At 62.9% G+C, this 12,195-nt stretch overlaps 1 protein-coding gene across 1 annotated transcript; it reads left to right on the top strand.

The window, feature by feature from the left end:
• Window positions 1–303: 303 nt before the first annotated feature.
• On the top strand, window positions 304–5,980 carry MMP15 (matrix metallopeptidase 15). The gene is made up of 10 exons (XM_075040592.1): window positions 304–808; window positions 1,987–2,135; window positions 2,401–2,523; window positions 2,638–2,945; window positions 3,179–3,340; window positions 3,462–3,685; window positions 3,827–3,965; window positions 4,196–4,346; window positions 4,468–4,583; window positions 4,821–5,980. Exons 1-10 carry the CDS (start codon window positions 680–682, stop codon window positions 5,273–5,275), a joined length of 1,956 nt encoding a protein of 651 aa, XP_074896693.1. The 5' UTR covers window positions 304–679; the 3' UTR covers window positions 5,276–5,980.
• The last annotated feature ends 6,215 nt before the right edge of the window (window positions 5,981–12,195 follow it).

A 12,195-nucleotide genomic window follows, 5' to 3' on the forward strand; every position in this document is an offset into this window, starting at 1 on the left:
GGGGGACGGGCCCGGCCCCGGCGGCAGGGCCGCGGGGACAAAGTCCGGCGAGGGGCGGCTGCCGGCGCGGCCCGAAATGGCGGGTGCGAGCGGGCAGGTGGCGGGGGGGGGGAGGGGGGGGCAGGGCCGGGCCTGGCTGCCCGCCCCTGACAGGCCCTGCCTGAGGCCGCGCGCGCCCGCCTGAGCAGGTGGGGGGGGCGGGGGGGGGGTGGGCGGTGTGTGGGCGCCACGACTCCGCCCCCACGACGCCGCAACCCCGCCCCCTCCCCGCGGCCCCGCCCCTCCGCTCGGCCCGGCCCCGCCCAGCGCGCTCCCCGCCGACCCGAGCCGCGCCGCTGCCGCCGCGCCCGCGTCCCTTCGTCCCGCTCCGCTCCGCTGCGGCCGGCGGGCAGGGCAGGGCAGGGCAGCCGAGCCGCGCCGAGCCGCGCCGCGCCGAGCCGCCGTGGCCGCCCATGTGCCGTGCGCCGCCGGCCTGATCCCCCACACAAAGGCGGGCCGGCAGGCGACGGGCCGCGCCTGGCAGCGCCGCCCATGCACCGTGCGCAGCCCCCCGCGGCGGCCCGGCCCCGGGCCATGAGGGCGGCATAGCTCCGACACCGCCGCGCTCGGCCCGGCCCGGCCCGGCGCGGCCGGGGGCAGCCGCGAACCGGCAGCGGCGGCTGCGGCGGCGCGGCCCGGTATGGCAGGAGGTGGCGGCGCCCCCTGCCGGGCGGGCGGGGCGCTGCGGGCGGGCGGGCGCCCCCCGCCGTTACTGGCGCTGCTGGTGCTGCTGGTGGGGGCGGCGGCGGGCGAGGAGCTCAACGCAGAGGTGAGCGGGGGCGCGGAGCGGGGGGGGGGGGGTTCCCCCGGGACACCCTGCCTGCCCCCTCCCCGCACCCTGCCTGCACCTGCGGCCGCCGGCGCCGCTTGCCCTGGCAGCCGCAGGTGCAGGCAGGGTGCAGGCAGGGAGGGGAGGCGGGGGGGGGGGTGGTTCCGGGTCGCCCCCCGGGGCGGCGGGCAGCAGCAGCCGGCGGGGGAGAGGAAGAGCTTTGTGCCCACGCGAGGCCGCGGCGGGAGGAGGAGGAGGAGGGGGGTGAAAGGGCCTTTGATAAAGTCCTGCTCCATCACCCTGCCCTGGGAGGGGGGTGTAAAAAAAAAATCAATAAAAGATTAAAAATGTTTCAAAACGAAAACGTTAAACCATTTTTTTAAAAAAATTGGAAAATGAAAAAAAAAAAAAGAAAAATGTAAAAGGAACTTAGAAAAAAGCAAAAAGTTTTCAAAATTAAAAGGAAAAAAAAAGCCCCACAGTTAGAAAGTGAAAATTAAAAGGAGAAAAATAAAAAAGGAAAAAAATAAAAGAGAAAAATGAAAAGTAGTAATGAAAAGAAAAATAAAAAGTAATTAAAAAGGACAAGGGGAGGTGGAGGCCGCTGCAGGAAGGAAGAGACCCGGCACACCCCAGGCTCCCCTCCTGCCCGCTGCCCCTCTCCGGGGGCCCCTGTCCCGCACCCCGGGGGGCTGCCGGCCCCGAAGGACAGAAGCCCCTTTGTGGGTGGAGGCCGGGGGGGGGGGCCCTGGCCCCACGTCTGTCTGCAGCTCCTGAGGGACACCTCCGGAGGAGGACAGGGAGACAGGCAGCCTGCGGGCAGGCTGGCCCCCTGCCAGCTGCCTTCTCCTCGGGGTCAGGGTGACCGACAGCCCCCCCAAATCGGAGGTGTTGTTTCCCCCCCCCTCCCCGCTGTGGGGAAGGACTGGGGCTCTGTTCCCTGCCCCCCAACCGCTGCCCGCGTGCTCCAGCTTGCCCGTGCTGCCTGCCCTGCCTGCTTGGGTGCGGCATTTGCCCCGGGAAGCTGGCGTGGACGCCCCGTGAGGGGGGGGATCAGCCTGGGGTGGCAGCGGGTGGTGGGCCGGATCCTGCCTCGCCCGGGTCTCCCCAGGGAGCTCCAGGTCCCCCCACGGGGCCGTTCCCTGCCGCGGCCTCACGCTTGGCTCTCCCCGGCGCAGGCATGGCTGCGGCTCTACGGCTACCTGCCGCAGCCCAGCCGGCAGATGTCCACCATGCGCTCGGCTCAGACCTTCTCCTCGGCCCTCGCCGAGATGCAGAAGTTTTACGGCATCACCGTCACCGGCGTCCTGGATGAGGAGACCAAGGCGTGAGTTTCTCCATGTCCTCTTGCTCTAGCAGGAGGCAGCTCCGCTCCCGGGCTCTTTGGCTTTGCCCGCCAGCCCCGGAGCTCTGCCTGCACCTGGAAGTGTGGGTGCTGTCTCCCATGGGAGCTGCATCTCCCCTTTTGGGGGCTGCACCCCTGCAGCCAGGAGAGCTCCCTCGCCAGCTGTGGCTGCTGTAACCCCTCGGGGACCTTGGCCACGGTGGGCTGAGCTCTGGCTCGATGCACCCCCCCCCCTCCCCCCCGGCAGGTGGATGAAACGTCCCCGCTGCGGGGTCCCGGACCAGTTTGGGGCACGGATGAAGTCCAACATGCGGCGGAAGCGGTACGCGCTGACAGGGCGGCGCTGGAGCCAGAGCCATCTCACCTTCAGGTACCCAAACGTCTCTGGGGCTCCCCGCCCGCCCCCAGCCCATGGAGAGCCATGGACCCCCTCGGGGAGCAAGCGCTGTCCCGGGCCGTCCCCAGTGAGCTCTGTACCCCCCAGCATCCAAAACTACACAGAGAAGCTGGGTCGGTACCACTCGTACGAGGCCGTCCGCCGAGCCTTCCGGGTGTGGGAGCAAGCCACGCCGCTGGTTTTCCGGGAGGTGCCCTACGAGGACATCCGGCAGAAGCGGAAGAAGGAGGCCGACATCATGGTGCTCTTTGCCTCTGGCTTCCACGGAGACAGCTCCCCCTTCGACGGCGTCGGGGGGTTTTTGGCTCACGCCTATTTTCCCGGTCCTGGCATGGGGGGGGACACGCATTTCGATTCGGATGAGCCCTGGACGCTGGAGAACACAGATGTGTCTGGTGAGTTGAGGGCTAAGGAGGTGGCGAAGACAACCAGAGGAGCCTGGTGGCCCCTTGGGTTTGGTGGCGGGGGATGTGCTGGTGTGGGCAGGAGTGGCAGGAAGAGCAGCTCCACCATGGGTGATGCAGGCAGCTCCCAGCAGAGCATTCTCATCGCAGGGTGTTGGGACCAAGGACCCACCCCGTGTGTCGTGTCCTCCACCCCGTCTTGCTGACGGTGCCTTTCCCTGCAGGGAACAACCTTTTCTTGGTGGCCGTGCATGAGCTGGGGCACTCGCTGGGCTTGGAGCACTCCAGCAACCCCAGCGCTATCATGGCCCCCTTCTACCAGTGGATGGACACAGAGAACTTCCAGTTGCCTGAGGATGACCTCAAGGGCATCCAGCAGCTGTACGGTGAGGAGCTGGGTGGGGGATCAGCCCAGAGGTGGGAAGCTGGGCACGTGCGTGGGGAAACTGAGGCACGGGCGCTGCTGGTCTGCATTACCCCATGCCTTCTCTCACCCACCCGATCCAGGTACCGCGGACGGGCACCCTCAGCCCACCAAGCCTTTGCCCACCATGACACCCCGGAGACCTGGCAGGCCAGACCAGAGACCCCCTAAACCGCCCCCCCCAGGGAAACCGGAGCGGCCCCCCAAACCTGGCAGCCCAGACCGACCTGACCAGTATGGCCCCAACATCTGTGATGGGAACTTCGACACAGTGGCGGTGCTGCGTGGGGAGATGTTTGTGTTCAAGGTACCAGCTGGGACCCCTTCCTGCCCCTTCCCTGGGGATGTGGTGGGTCCCTGGGTGGGAGGACACCCTGGCGAGATGTCTGGCGCTGGGACTGTGTCCCGGCATCCCCCTGTCCTCTGTCAACACCCCGTTTCCCACCAGGGCCGGTGGTTCTGGAGGGTCCGGCACAACCGGGTGCTGGACAACTACCCCATGCCCATTGGGCACTTCTGGCGGGGCCTCCCCGGGGACATCGATGCCGCCTATGAGAGACATGACGGGAGGTTCGTCTTCTTTAAAGGTGAGCAGGGAATCTGGGTGGGAGGGCTGAGGTGGAGGGGGGCCCCCAGTGCCCCCTCCCAGGCTGCTGAAAACTGGTTGGCTTCATCCCATCCTGATCCCCCTCCCCAGCCAGATCTGCTGCCTGATCCCAAAGGGACAGGCATCGCATCCCCGTCACTGTCCACGTGTCCCTGCCACAGCAGTGGGCATTGCCGCCTCACCCCCCTTCTCCATCCCCTCCCCCTCCAGGTGACCGGTACTGGCTCTTCCGAGAAGCCAACCTGGAGCCTGGGTACCCGCAGCCCCTGGTCACCTACGGGCAGGGCATCCCCTACGACAGCATCGACGCAGCCATCTGGTGGGAACCCACGGGGCACACCTTCTTCTTCCGTGGGGACAGGTGAGTGGCTGTGGGGTCCTTCTCCCTGCTCTGCCACCTCCTGGCCCCTGGCAGGGGTGGGCATGGCGGGTGGTGGAGCCCCCCCCTTGCTCCTCGCCTGCTCACTGCCTCCCTCCCCCAGATACTGGCGCTTTAATGAGGACACCCGCTCCGTGGACCCTGGGTACCCAAAACCCATCTCTGTCTGGGTGGGCATCCCTCCCTCACCCAAGGGTGCCTTCCTCAGCCCGGATGCCTGTAAGTAGAGGAGGAGAAGAAGGGTGGGCAGCAGGGGTGGGACCAGAGGGGATGGGGTCACCCCTCTGGTAGCCTGGCCATGCGGGATGGAGGCCAGGAGGATGCCCGGGAGTCAGCAGTGAAGCCCTTTCTGAAGGGTTTCACCGGTCCCAGAGCAAAACCTGTTGTCCTGGGCATCCGCAGGAGTGTCCTATGCCTGCCCACTTATCCCTCACCTCCATCTTCCTCCCCCCCCAGCCTCCACCTACTTCTACAGAGGCACAAAGTACTGGAAATTTGACAATGAGCGGCTCAAGACCGAGCCAGGTTATCCCAAATCCATCCTACGGGACTTCATGGGCTGTCACACGGAGCTGGTCCCGGACCCCCATCCCCGCTGGCCTGATGGGGACCGACCCCCCTTCAACCCCAATGGGGACGGGCGAACCGAAGGCAAGGAGGAGGAAGACGAGGAGGAAGAGGAGGAAGACGAGGAGGATTACAGCGAGGGTGGCCGCCAGCCGGGCGGGGACGTGGACGTGGTGGTGCAGATCGACGAGTACACACGCACCATGAGCGTCGTCATGGTGCTGGTGCTGCTGGTGCTGCTGCTCTGCATCCTCGGCCTCATCTATGTCATCGTCCAGATGCAGAGGAAGGGCACGCCTCGAATGCTCTTGTACTGCAAGCGCTCCTTGCAGGAGTGGGTCTGACCCTGGCTCCCTCCCCAAACCGCCCCCACCACCATGGTGCTAATGATGGACCTGACCTCCCCCTCCCCTTGCCCCTCCCCATGGCCTCGGCCCCTCTGCCCCAGTGTTGCTTGATGGCTCCAGCCTCAGAACAGGGGGGGGTGCCCACCACCCCCCCAGCCCCTCCAGAGCAGCTGGGCTGGGACCGGGCAATAGTCACGGCAGGGCTGGAGGGCATCCAGGTCTTGCCTGCTCCCTGGTGACTGTGTCGTCCGTCATCCCCCCCGCCGGCCGTGACCCTCAGGTTACCACCCATCATGTTGCACCCATCTCTGCCAAGGGGTCCCAGTAGGGTCCCTTCCTCCCGCGTGTACCTGCTGCGGCTGTGCCTGTGCCGCATGGGCTGCTGAGCGGGTTGGGGGCTGCTCACAAGTGCTACGAGCTGGCAGGTCTCAGCTGCTGCCACCTGCAACGGCAGGGAAGCGTGAGAGGAAAGGAGGGCCGTGCTCGCGGCTGTGTATCCTGTTGAACTGTGTGGGTACAGGGATGTGGTGCCTGAAGATAGCATGAGGAGGGGAGACACCACCTTTGCATCCCTGCCATGGGCTCAGCTCAGCCCGGAGCCTGCTGCCACCGTGGGGCGAAGTCGTGGGGACACATGGTCCCAGGGGCAGGGCAGTGGGCATGGCCGCCTTGTACGTGTATTAAACGGGTCGGGTGCGTGGAGAGCCATGGTGCCGTCCTTTCTGCTGCGGGATGGGGGCAGGAGGCGCATGGGCTCCCCCGCACGAGGTTTGGCAGATTTTGTGGTAATGGAGGGTTGCCTGGGGGTGCCACCTGTCTGGCAGCCACGGGGCCTGGGTGCTCTGCCAGGGGATGTGGGGAAGGGGCTAGCATGGCTGGCGATGTCCCTGCAGCAGCCCCTGCCCTGGGGCTACCATTTTTTTTTTGGGGGGGGGTGTCAGCAAAAGCAGCCCAGCTCCCACCCCGCCGGCAGCGGACAGAGCTGCCTTTCACCAGCTCCCACGGCAGCGGCGATGGCCTTGCCAGGAACACAGTGCGCCTTGTTCTTCCCGGCCGACGCTGCACTCTAGCCCTGGGCGGCCACCTCCCTTCCCGGCCAGGGGCCGTCGGCTGCGGCAGCCAGGGGTCGGTGCGTGGTCCCTCCTGGAGCCGGTTTACCGGGTGCTTCGGCTCCCTATCCCCACGCGGCCCTGGCGTGTTTCCTGGGGGGAAGGGGGTGTCCGTATCCTGTCTCACCGCTGCTGTCTTGGCAGAGGAAAGCAGGAGGAGTCGCAACCACTGCAGAGATCGGGGAGAAATAATTGTGGGAGTGGGAAAGATTAGACCTGGCGGGGGTGGGTGTGTAGGAAATTGGCTTTATCCAGGGAAAAATGGTGCTCAGGCTTTAATGGGAAGGAAAACCAAACCACAGCAGGCGGCAGACGCAGCATGCGGCAGCGATTGGGGATAGCGGCTTCCCTGCCTCTCCTGGAAAGGCACCACCAGGCTGGCGAGCAGGGGCTGGGTTTGCTCTGGAGCCGCAGGGGCAGCCTCGAGGCGGGTGGCAGAGGCCTGGCACAGTTAATACACTGGTGGGGAGGCAGGCTGCACCAGGCGGGGGGTTGTGTGGGTCTGGCCCATCCCTGTGGGGATGACCCTATGGAGTTGGGGGGGGGGTCTCCCTATGGGACTGGACTCATGAGACCAGCACCCAGACAGCACCCATGCCCTGCCTCTTTCCCCACGGGGCTGGCAGCTCTGACACAGGGCTTGGTGCAGGGAGCATTAACCCATCCCCGACCTGCTCCCCCCTCCCTGGGGCTCCAGCTGTCCCTCTGCCCTCATCCCCACCCTGCCAGCCCTTGCAGGAGGGAACCCCCGCCTTCATGGCTAGGGGTGAAGCCTTTGTGTCCCACCCCCCCATCCTTCCCCCTCCCAGGACCCAGAGCCGCTGGCTCAGTGCCCAAGACTCAGCTGCAGCCACTTCCCAGCACTAAATTACCCTGTACTGCCGCACCACTCGTCAGCCACTAATTACTTTAAAAGGGAAGGACCGATGCTGGCTCTTGCCCCGCTTTCCCGGGGCTGCTGGCACTGTGGGGGGAACCCCATGGCCTGGGCCACCCTCCCCTCCCCTCCCCTCCCCTCCCCTCCCCTCCCCTCCCCTCCCCTCCCCTCCATCCTTGCTCACACTGGGCAGTGATTCCCAGCCATTAGCTGATTCCCTGGGAAACACGCTTGGCTCAGACTCAGCACATCACTGCAGCCAAGCGAGAAGCCAAAATCGGGGTCAGAAAAACCCTGAAGAATTGGGGGGGAAAAAAAGGTCTCCAAGTGGCTCCAGTCTTCCATCAGCCAAGCTGTGCTGGGTCACATTCCTTGGCTTTTAACTCCTTTCAATTCGGTTTTGGCCATTCTGGCCAGATTTGTGCTTGCAGGGGTCCTCCCCAGAGCCGTGGGAGGACCCACAGCTCTGCTGGACCAGGAGCCCTGCCATGGGGCCGCCCGGCACCCCAGCCTGCCCTGAACTGGGGCCAAACAGGCACCAGGAGCTACCAAAAGGCATGAACCTGACCAAAAGGCGAGGCAGGAGGAAAGCATGGCTGGGATTTGCCGCTCCCTGCCCCCGCAAAGGCAGCTTCAGAGGCAGGCGCAGATGCATTTCCCACGGCAGATGCATTTCCGACAACAGATTTATTTCCCACGGCAGCTGTGTTTCCCCTCTTTCCCAGGGGTGCTGAGGGCTTGGTGGGAAGCAGGAGTGGGGACCCCGAAGCCTGGTACCTGGAGAGATGCCTGGCTCACAGGGAAGGCCAGCTGAGCCGGCCAAGGATGCCCAGGGCCAGATGCTCGTGGCATCCCCTTCCCTGGGCACCAACACCACGGCAGGCGAGGGAGCTCCTTGCTGATTCAGGGTGGGACAGGATCTGGGAGCAATTCCTCAGGGGGAATCGGTGGCGCTGGGAGCAGAGGCCCAGACTGCCCATGTTCGGTGAGCTGAGACTTCACTTCCCACCCCCCCTCCTGCTTTTCCCCGGATGCTGCAGTGGAACTGGTGGCAGGAGCCCGGGGCCATCTGGAAACGCTCATGGACAGCAGTGAGGGACCCTGCCGGAGACAAAGCCCAGCATTTCAGCAGGGCCTGGGCTCTTCGCTGGAGGCTGCCACTTTGCCCTCCATACCCGCAGCGGGGTTGGCTCGCCTCCGGCCACCCACAGACACAAGACCCTGGGGAGGGCAGGGATGTACCTGCTGCACGGGCCAGGGCTTTTGGTGGCTCAAGGAAGCACGAGTCCTGCTCAGCCTGGCCCTGGCAGGCACCAGGCAGCCCTGCCAGGATACACCCCCACTAGGCAGCTCTCAGCTTCCCCAAAACAGGCTGGAGAAGCCCGACCTGGAAAAGACCCCAGGAGCTGTGTCCTCCAGGGCCTGCTGCGCTAGCCTGCTGCAGGAGTGGCCGCCGTGATGGGGGTGACCAGGGCTGGCAGGGGCTCCCTCTGCCCGCTTGGCACCATCACAGGAGAAACCGCGCTCCCTCCCACCACCTCCTCTTCCTCTGCAAGCCCGGGTACGATCCCCTATGCACCGCTGAGAAGACTCGGAAAACAGAGAGGAAGCTGGGCTCGGCGCAGAGGAAGAACTGGGGCCGGGACACACTGAGCAGCAACTGGCCGGCCTCAAGGCCGGAGGAAACGATGCTGGGGACAGAGCGGAGAGCCATGGGGCCCTGGGAGGGGTTGAACCCGCTGCCTGTGCATGCTGCAGGCGGGAGTGAGGCTCCAGGTGCTGCCTGGGCAGGGGGTCGGTGCCAGCACAGCCCTGCTCTGGGTGGGATGCACTTGCCGGCTGCATTGAGCTCGGCACACGTGTACGCCTCATGCCCGTCACCTCCCCTCGCGCCCACCCCGCAGCCCCCAGCTTCGTTCCCCATGGTGCCTGACCCTTCGTCTCACAGGGAGGCAAGTAATTTCTGGGGCTGCAGGGGCAATGCACAAGGTGACGGTGGAGCAGACAGTCTGCAGGTCTGCTTCAGCACAACTTGGCATCCATCATCTTCTCACCTCTAGCGGCTCCGAGGCTTTCCCCATCACACCCCAGGGTAGCTCTCAGAGCACACAGCCACTCCCTCATCCAAATAAAATCTTGCTTGGGTGGTCCCATTCTGCAGCCTGCCAGGGGAAGCTATCACCCCTCTCCCGCAGGCACCAGCAGAGCAGGAAGATCAGCTCTCCCTGTGTGCAGAGGTGGCCAAAGTCCCCAGCACGGTCACTCATTTTTCCTGGGCAGCGGCCAATGGCAAAACTCAAAATAAATATTTCCCTCGCCTCCAGCGCCACCCGCCCCATGCTAGACAGCAGCTGCAGAGGATTAGCGTCGCCCTGGAGGTGTAATCCCTCTACAGAGACAACATTTGGCCCAAGACATCCAGGGAGATGCTGAACAGGAGGCAGAGAGGGCAAGGAGCAGTTTAGCACGGATTTTTTTGATTCCTGCATATCACCTCTGTGATCAGAGCTATGTGCTTTGTGTCAGGATCCACTTAATAGGAAAGAGACAAAGAGTAAGGGGAAAGCCACAGGCAGGGACAGAAGCCCATACCAGTGTCCTGCCACTCCACTGGGCCAGACTCTCACCCAGGCTGCTTCTCCCCCAGCAGCAGAGCAAATGGACAGAAAGCTTTCCAGGAAAACCCCATCGTCTGCTTCCCCTGTCAGCTGCTGCCACCTGCCCCAGGCAGAGCCACCGGAGCCGAGGGATGTCCCAGCCTTGGCTCACGCCACATGGTGACTGCCAGCTGCTCCAGCTTCATCTGAGCATGCCTGCTCCCTGACTCAACCCGGGAAGGATCACTCTCCCGTCCCTTGCCCCGAGGTGCTGCAGCCCCGTGCACTCACCATCCTTCAGAAGCCAAGAATTCAAAGGGAAGCTTTGCCTTTGATGTAGAAAGCAGGCTCCCAGCACTCAGGTCCCAATCAAAGTGCCCAAGTGCTGGACCTTGCCACAGCCAATGGAAGAGGAAGGTGAAAAGCCAGGGGAGGTAAGGAAAACTCATCTTTGGGCAGGCCATGCTCTGCCCCGGGTTGAATCCAGGGCTCCCTACGAAGAAAGATTCCTTTCTTCCCCACTAGACATGAACTGCAATAAGGACTTAGCAGGAAGGAAGGAGCAGGCCACCCACAGAAAGGTGAACAAGGAGATGTTTTCTCCACAGGCTGCCTGCACTGAACCAGGACTCCCCCTCTGCTCACCCCTCATACCAAGCTAGGGCTGCCCCGGGAGCATGCAGGCGGTAGCCATCCTCAGGGCAGACTCCCATCTCTGCATCCATGTCCTTCCCGCCTTCCTCCACTCTTTCCATGTAGGACGTTCTGTCCCAGCCAGGTCAAGAGCCATAACCAAAGCAGTAAGAAGCTGGGCGCTTCATTGCAGGAGTTTTGCTGGTGCATGTTTACTCTAGGAAACAACTGCTGACAGGATGCCTGTGCCGTTTTGGCCTATCCACCAGAAGCATCCTCTTCTCCTGCAGGGAGAGCATCCAAACTTCACTCACCTTCAGCAAGATGGTTAAAGTTTTGAGGGGAGAGGGGGGATTAGAAGATTTTTGAAGAACACCATGTAAATCCACCACTGCCTGGTCCTAAAGGAAAGAGCCAGTATCTGAGGATGCTCCACTTTGTGAGGCATGTAAACAGGAAGATTCAGTATTTTGTTTCATATTAAAAAATACACAGAGGGTCCACATGGATGTAAGAGTTAGCGGCTGGGAGTTTATTCCAGCAAATCCGCTGGCACAGCTCCTAGAGGTCGGGCAGGAATTGGCACCAAGGCCCATCTAATCTCTCCACAGAGGCAGCCAGCTCAGGGCCCTGGGGAGCCCAGCCCCTCTTAACACATTAAGGTCACTCACTCAGAGCAAGCCCAACTCCTCGAGGACAAGGGCTGACTCCAGCATGGGCCACAGTGGGGCAGGGAAAGGTGCAGCAGCTCCCGGCGAGTGCTCATCTGCCAACATCTGCCAAAAACACATGTTCATGAGCCAGGGCTTGCGGGAAAGGATGCACGCTTTACCCTGCCGGGGTCTGATGGCTTCCCTCAGCAGCTCCCCCAGCCCTGGCAAGCTTTGAAAACATGGCAGGAAAGCCTCACCGTGGACTTCATTAAGGGCTATCCTTGGCACACGATACAGTGCGATTCCACTTAACAAATCTCAAGTCCAGCCAAGCCTTGACAGATGTCAAAGCAATATGGATAGTGCCTTCCCATGTGAGCTTCCTTGGCTTGGCTCCTTAGAGCTACCAAGCTATTCAGCTGCTATAAAAATTGGAAAGGTCTTCTCCAGAAAGTCTTCTGCAAGTGCCATCCAGCACCACATGGCACCACGGGGTCAGCACCTCCAGTTCAAAGCCCACTAGCTTTAAAGGTGCAAAAAAGGCAGCTGCGTTATAGGTGCCCTGAGAGCTTGCCACAGAGGTAAAGTAGGATCTATACAGAGGAGCTGCTGACCGTGAGGGTGCACAGACATGCCAAACCTTTAAGCCAGGTGGAGAGTCAGTGGTCAGTATTAAACCCAGAGTCTGGGGCAGATGTCCAACAGGCTCTCCTCCTCCTGGGAGAGACCAGCTTTGTTTGACAGGACAATAATGAAAGTGAAGTCTTCCCAATTCACTGCACAGCCCAACACCAGGGACAGATCAGTACCTGCCTTAAGCACCTACCCACCAGAGTAGCTGTGGGGGGTCTGGCCCCAGAGAGGAAAGGCATCAGCTACTCCCAGGCTCTCTGTTACCAGTGGAGGTCTGCAGCCTCCCCTCGGCAAGCCCTTCCACAACAAAGGCAGATTGGTTTGAGGCAGGGAAGGGCAGCTTCAGCACAGGAAAAGACTTCCGCTCCTGTTATGCTGCTTTGCTAAACCTCCCCTTTGATCCCTGGGGAAAGGG

This window comes from Buteo buteo, chromosome 11 (genome assembly GCF_964188355.1).
Source record: "Buteo buteo chromosome 11, bButBut1.hap1.1, whole genome shotgun sequence".
Taxonomy (NCBI): Eukaryota; Metazoa; Chordata; class Aves; order Accipitriformes; family Accipitridae; genus Buteo; species Buteo buteo.

Excerpts from the sequence above, each read along its gene's own strand:
- MMP15 (XM_075040592.1), top strand. The coding sequence starts at position 680 with ATGGCAGGAGGTGGCGGCGCCCCCTGCCGGGCGGGCGGGGCGCTGCGG. Across the intron at positions 809-1,986 it reads GCGAGGAGCTCAACGCAGAG|GCATGGCTGCGGCTCTACGG; the intron begins GTGAGCGGGGGC and ends TCCCCGGCGCAG. Across the intron at positions 3,966-4,195 it reads GAGGTTCGTCTTCTTTAAAG|GTGACCGGTACTGGCTCTTC; the intron begins GTGAGCAGGGAA and ends CTCCCCCTCCAG.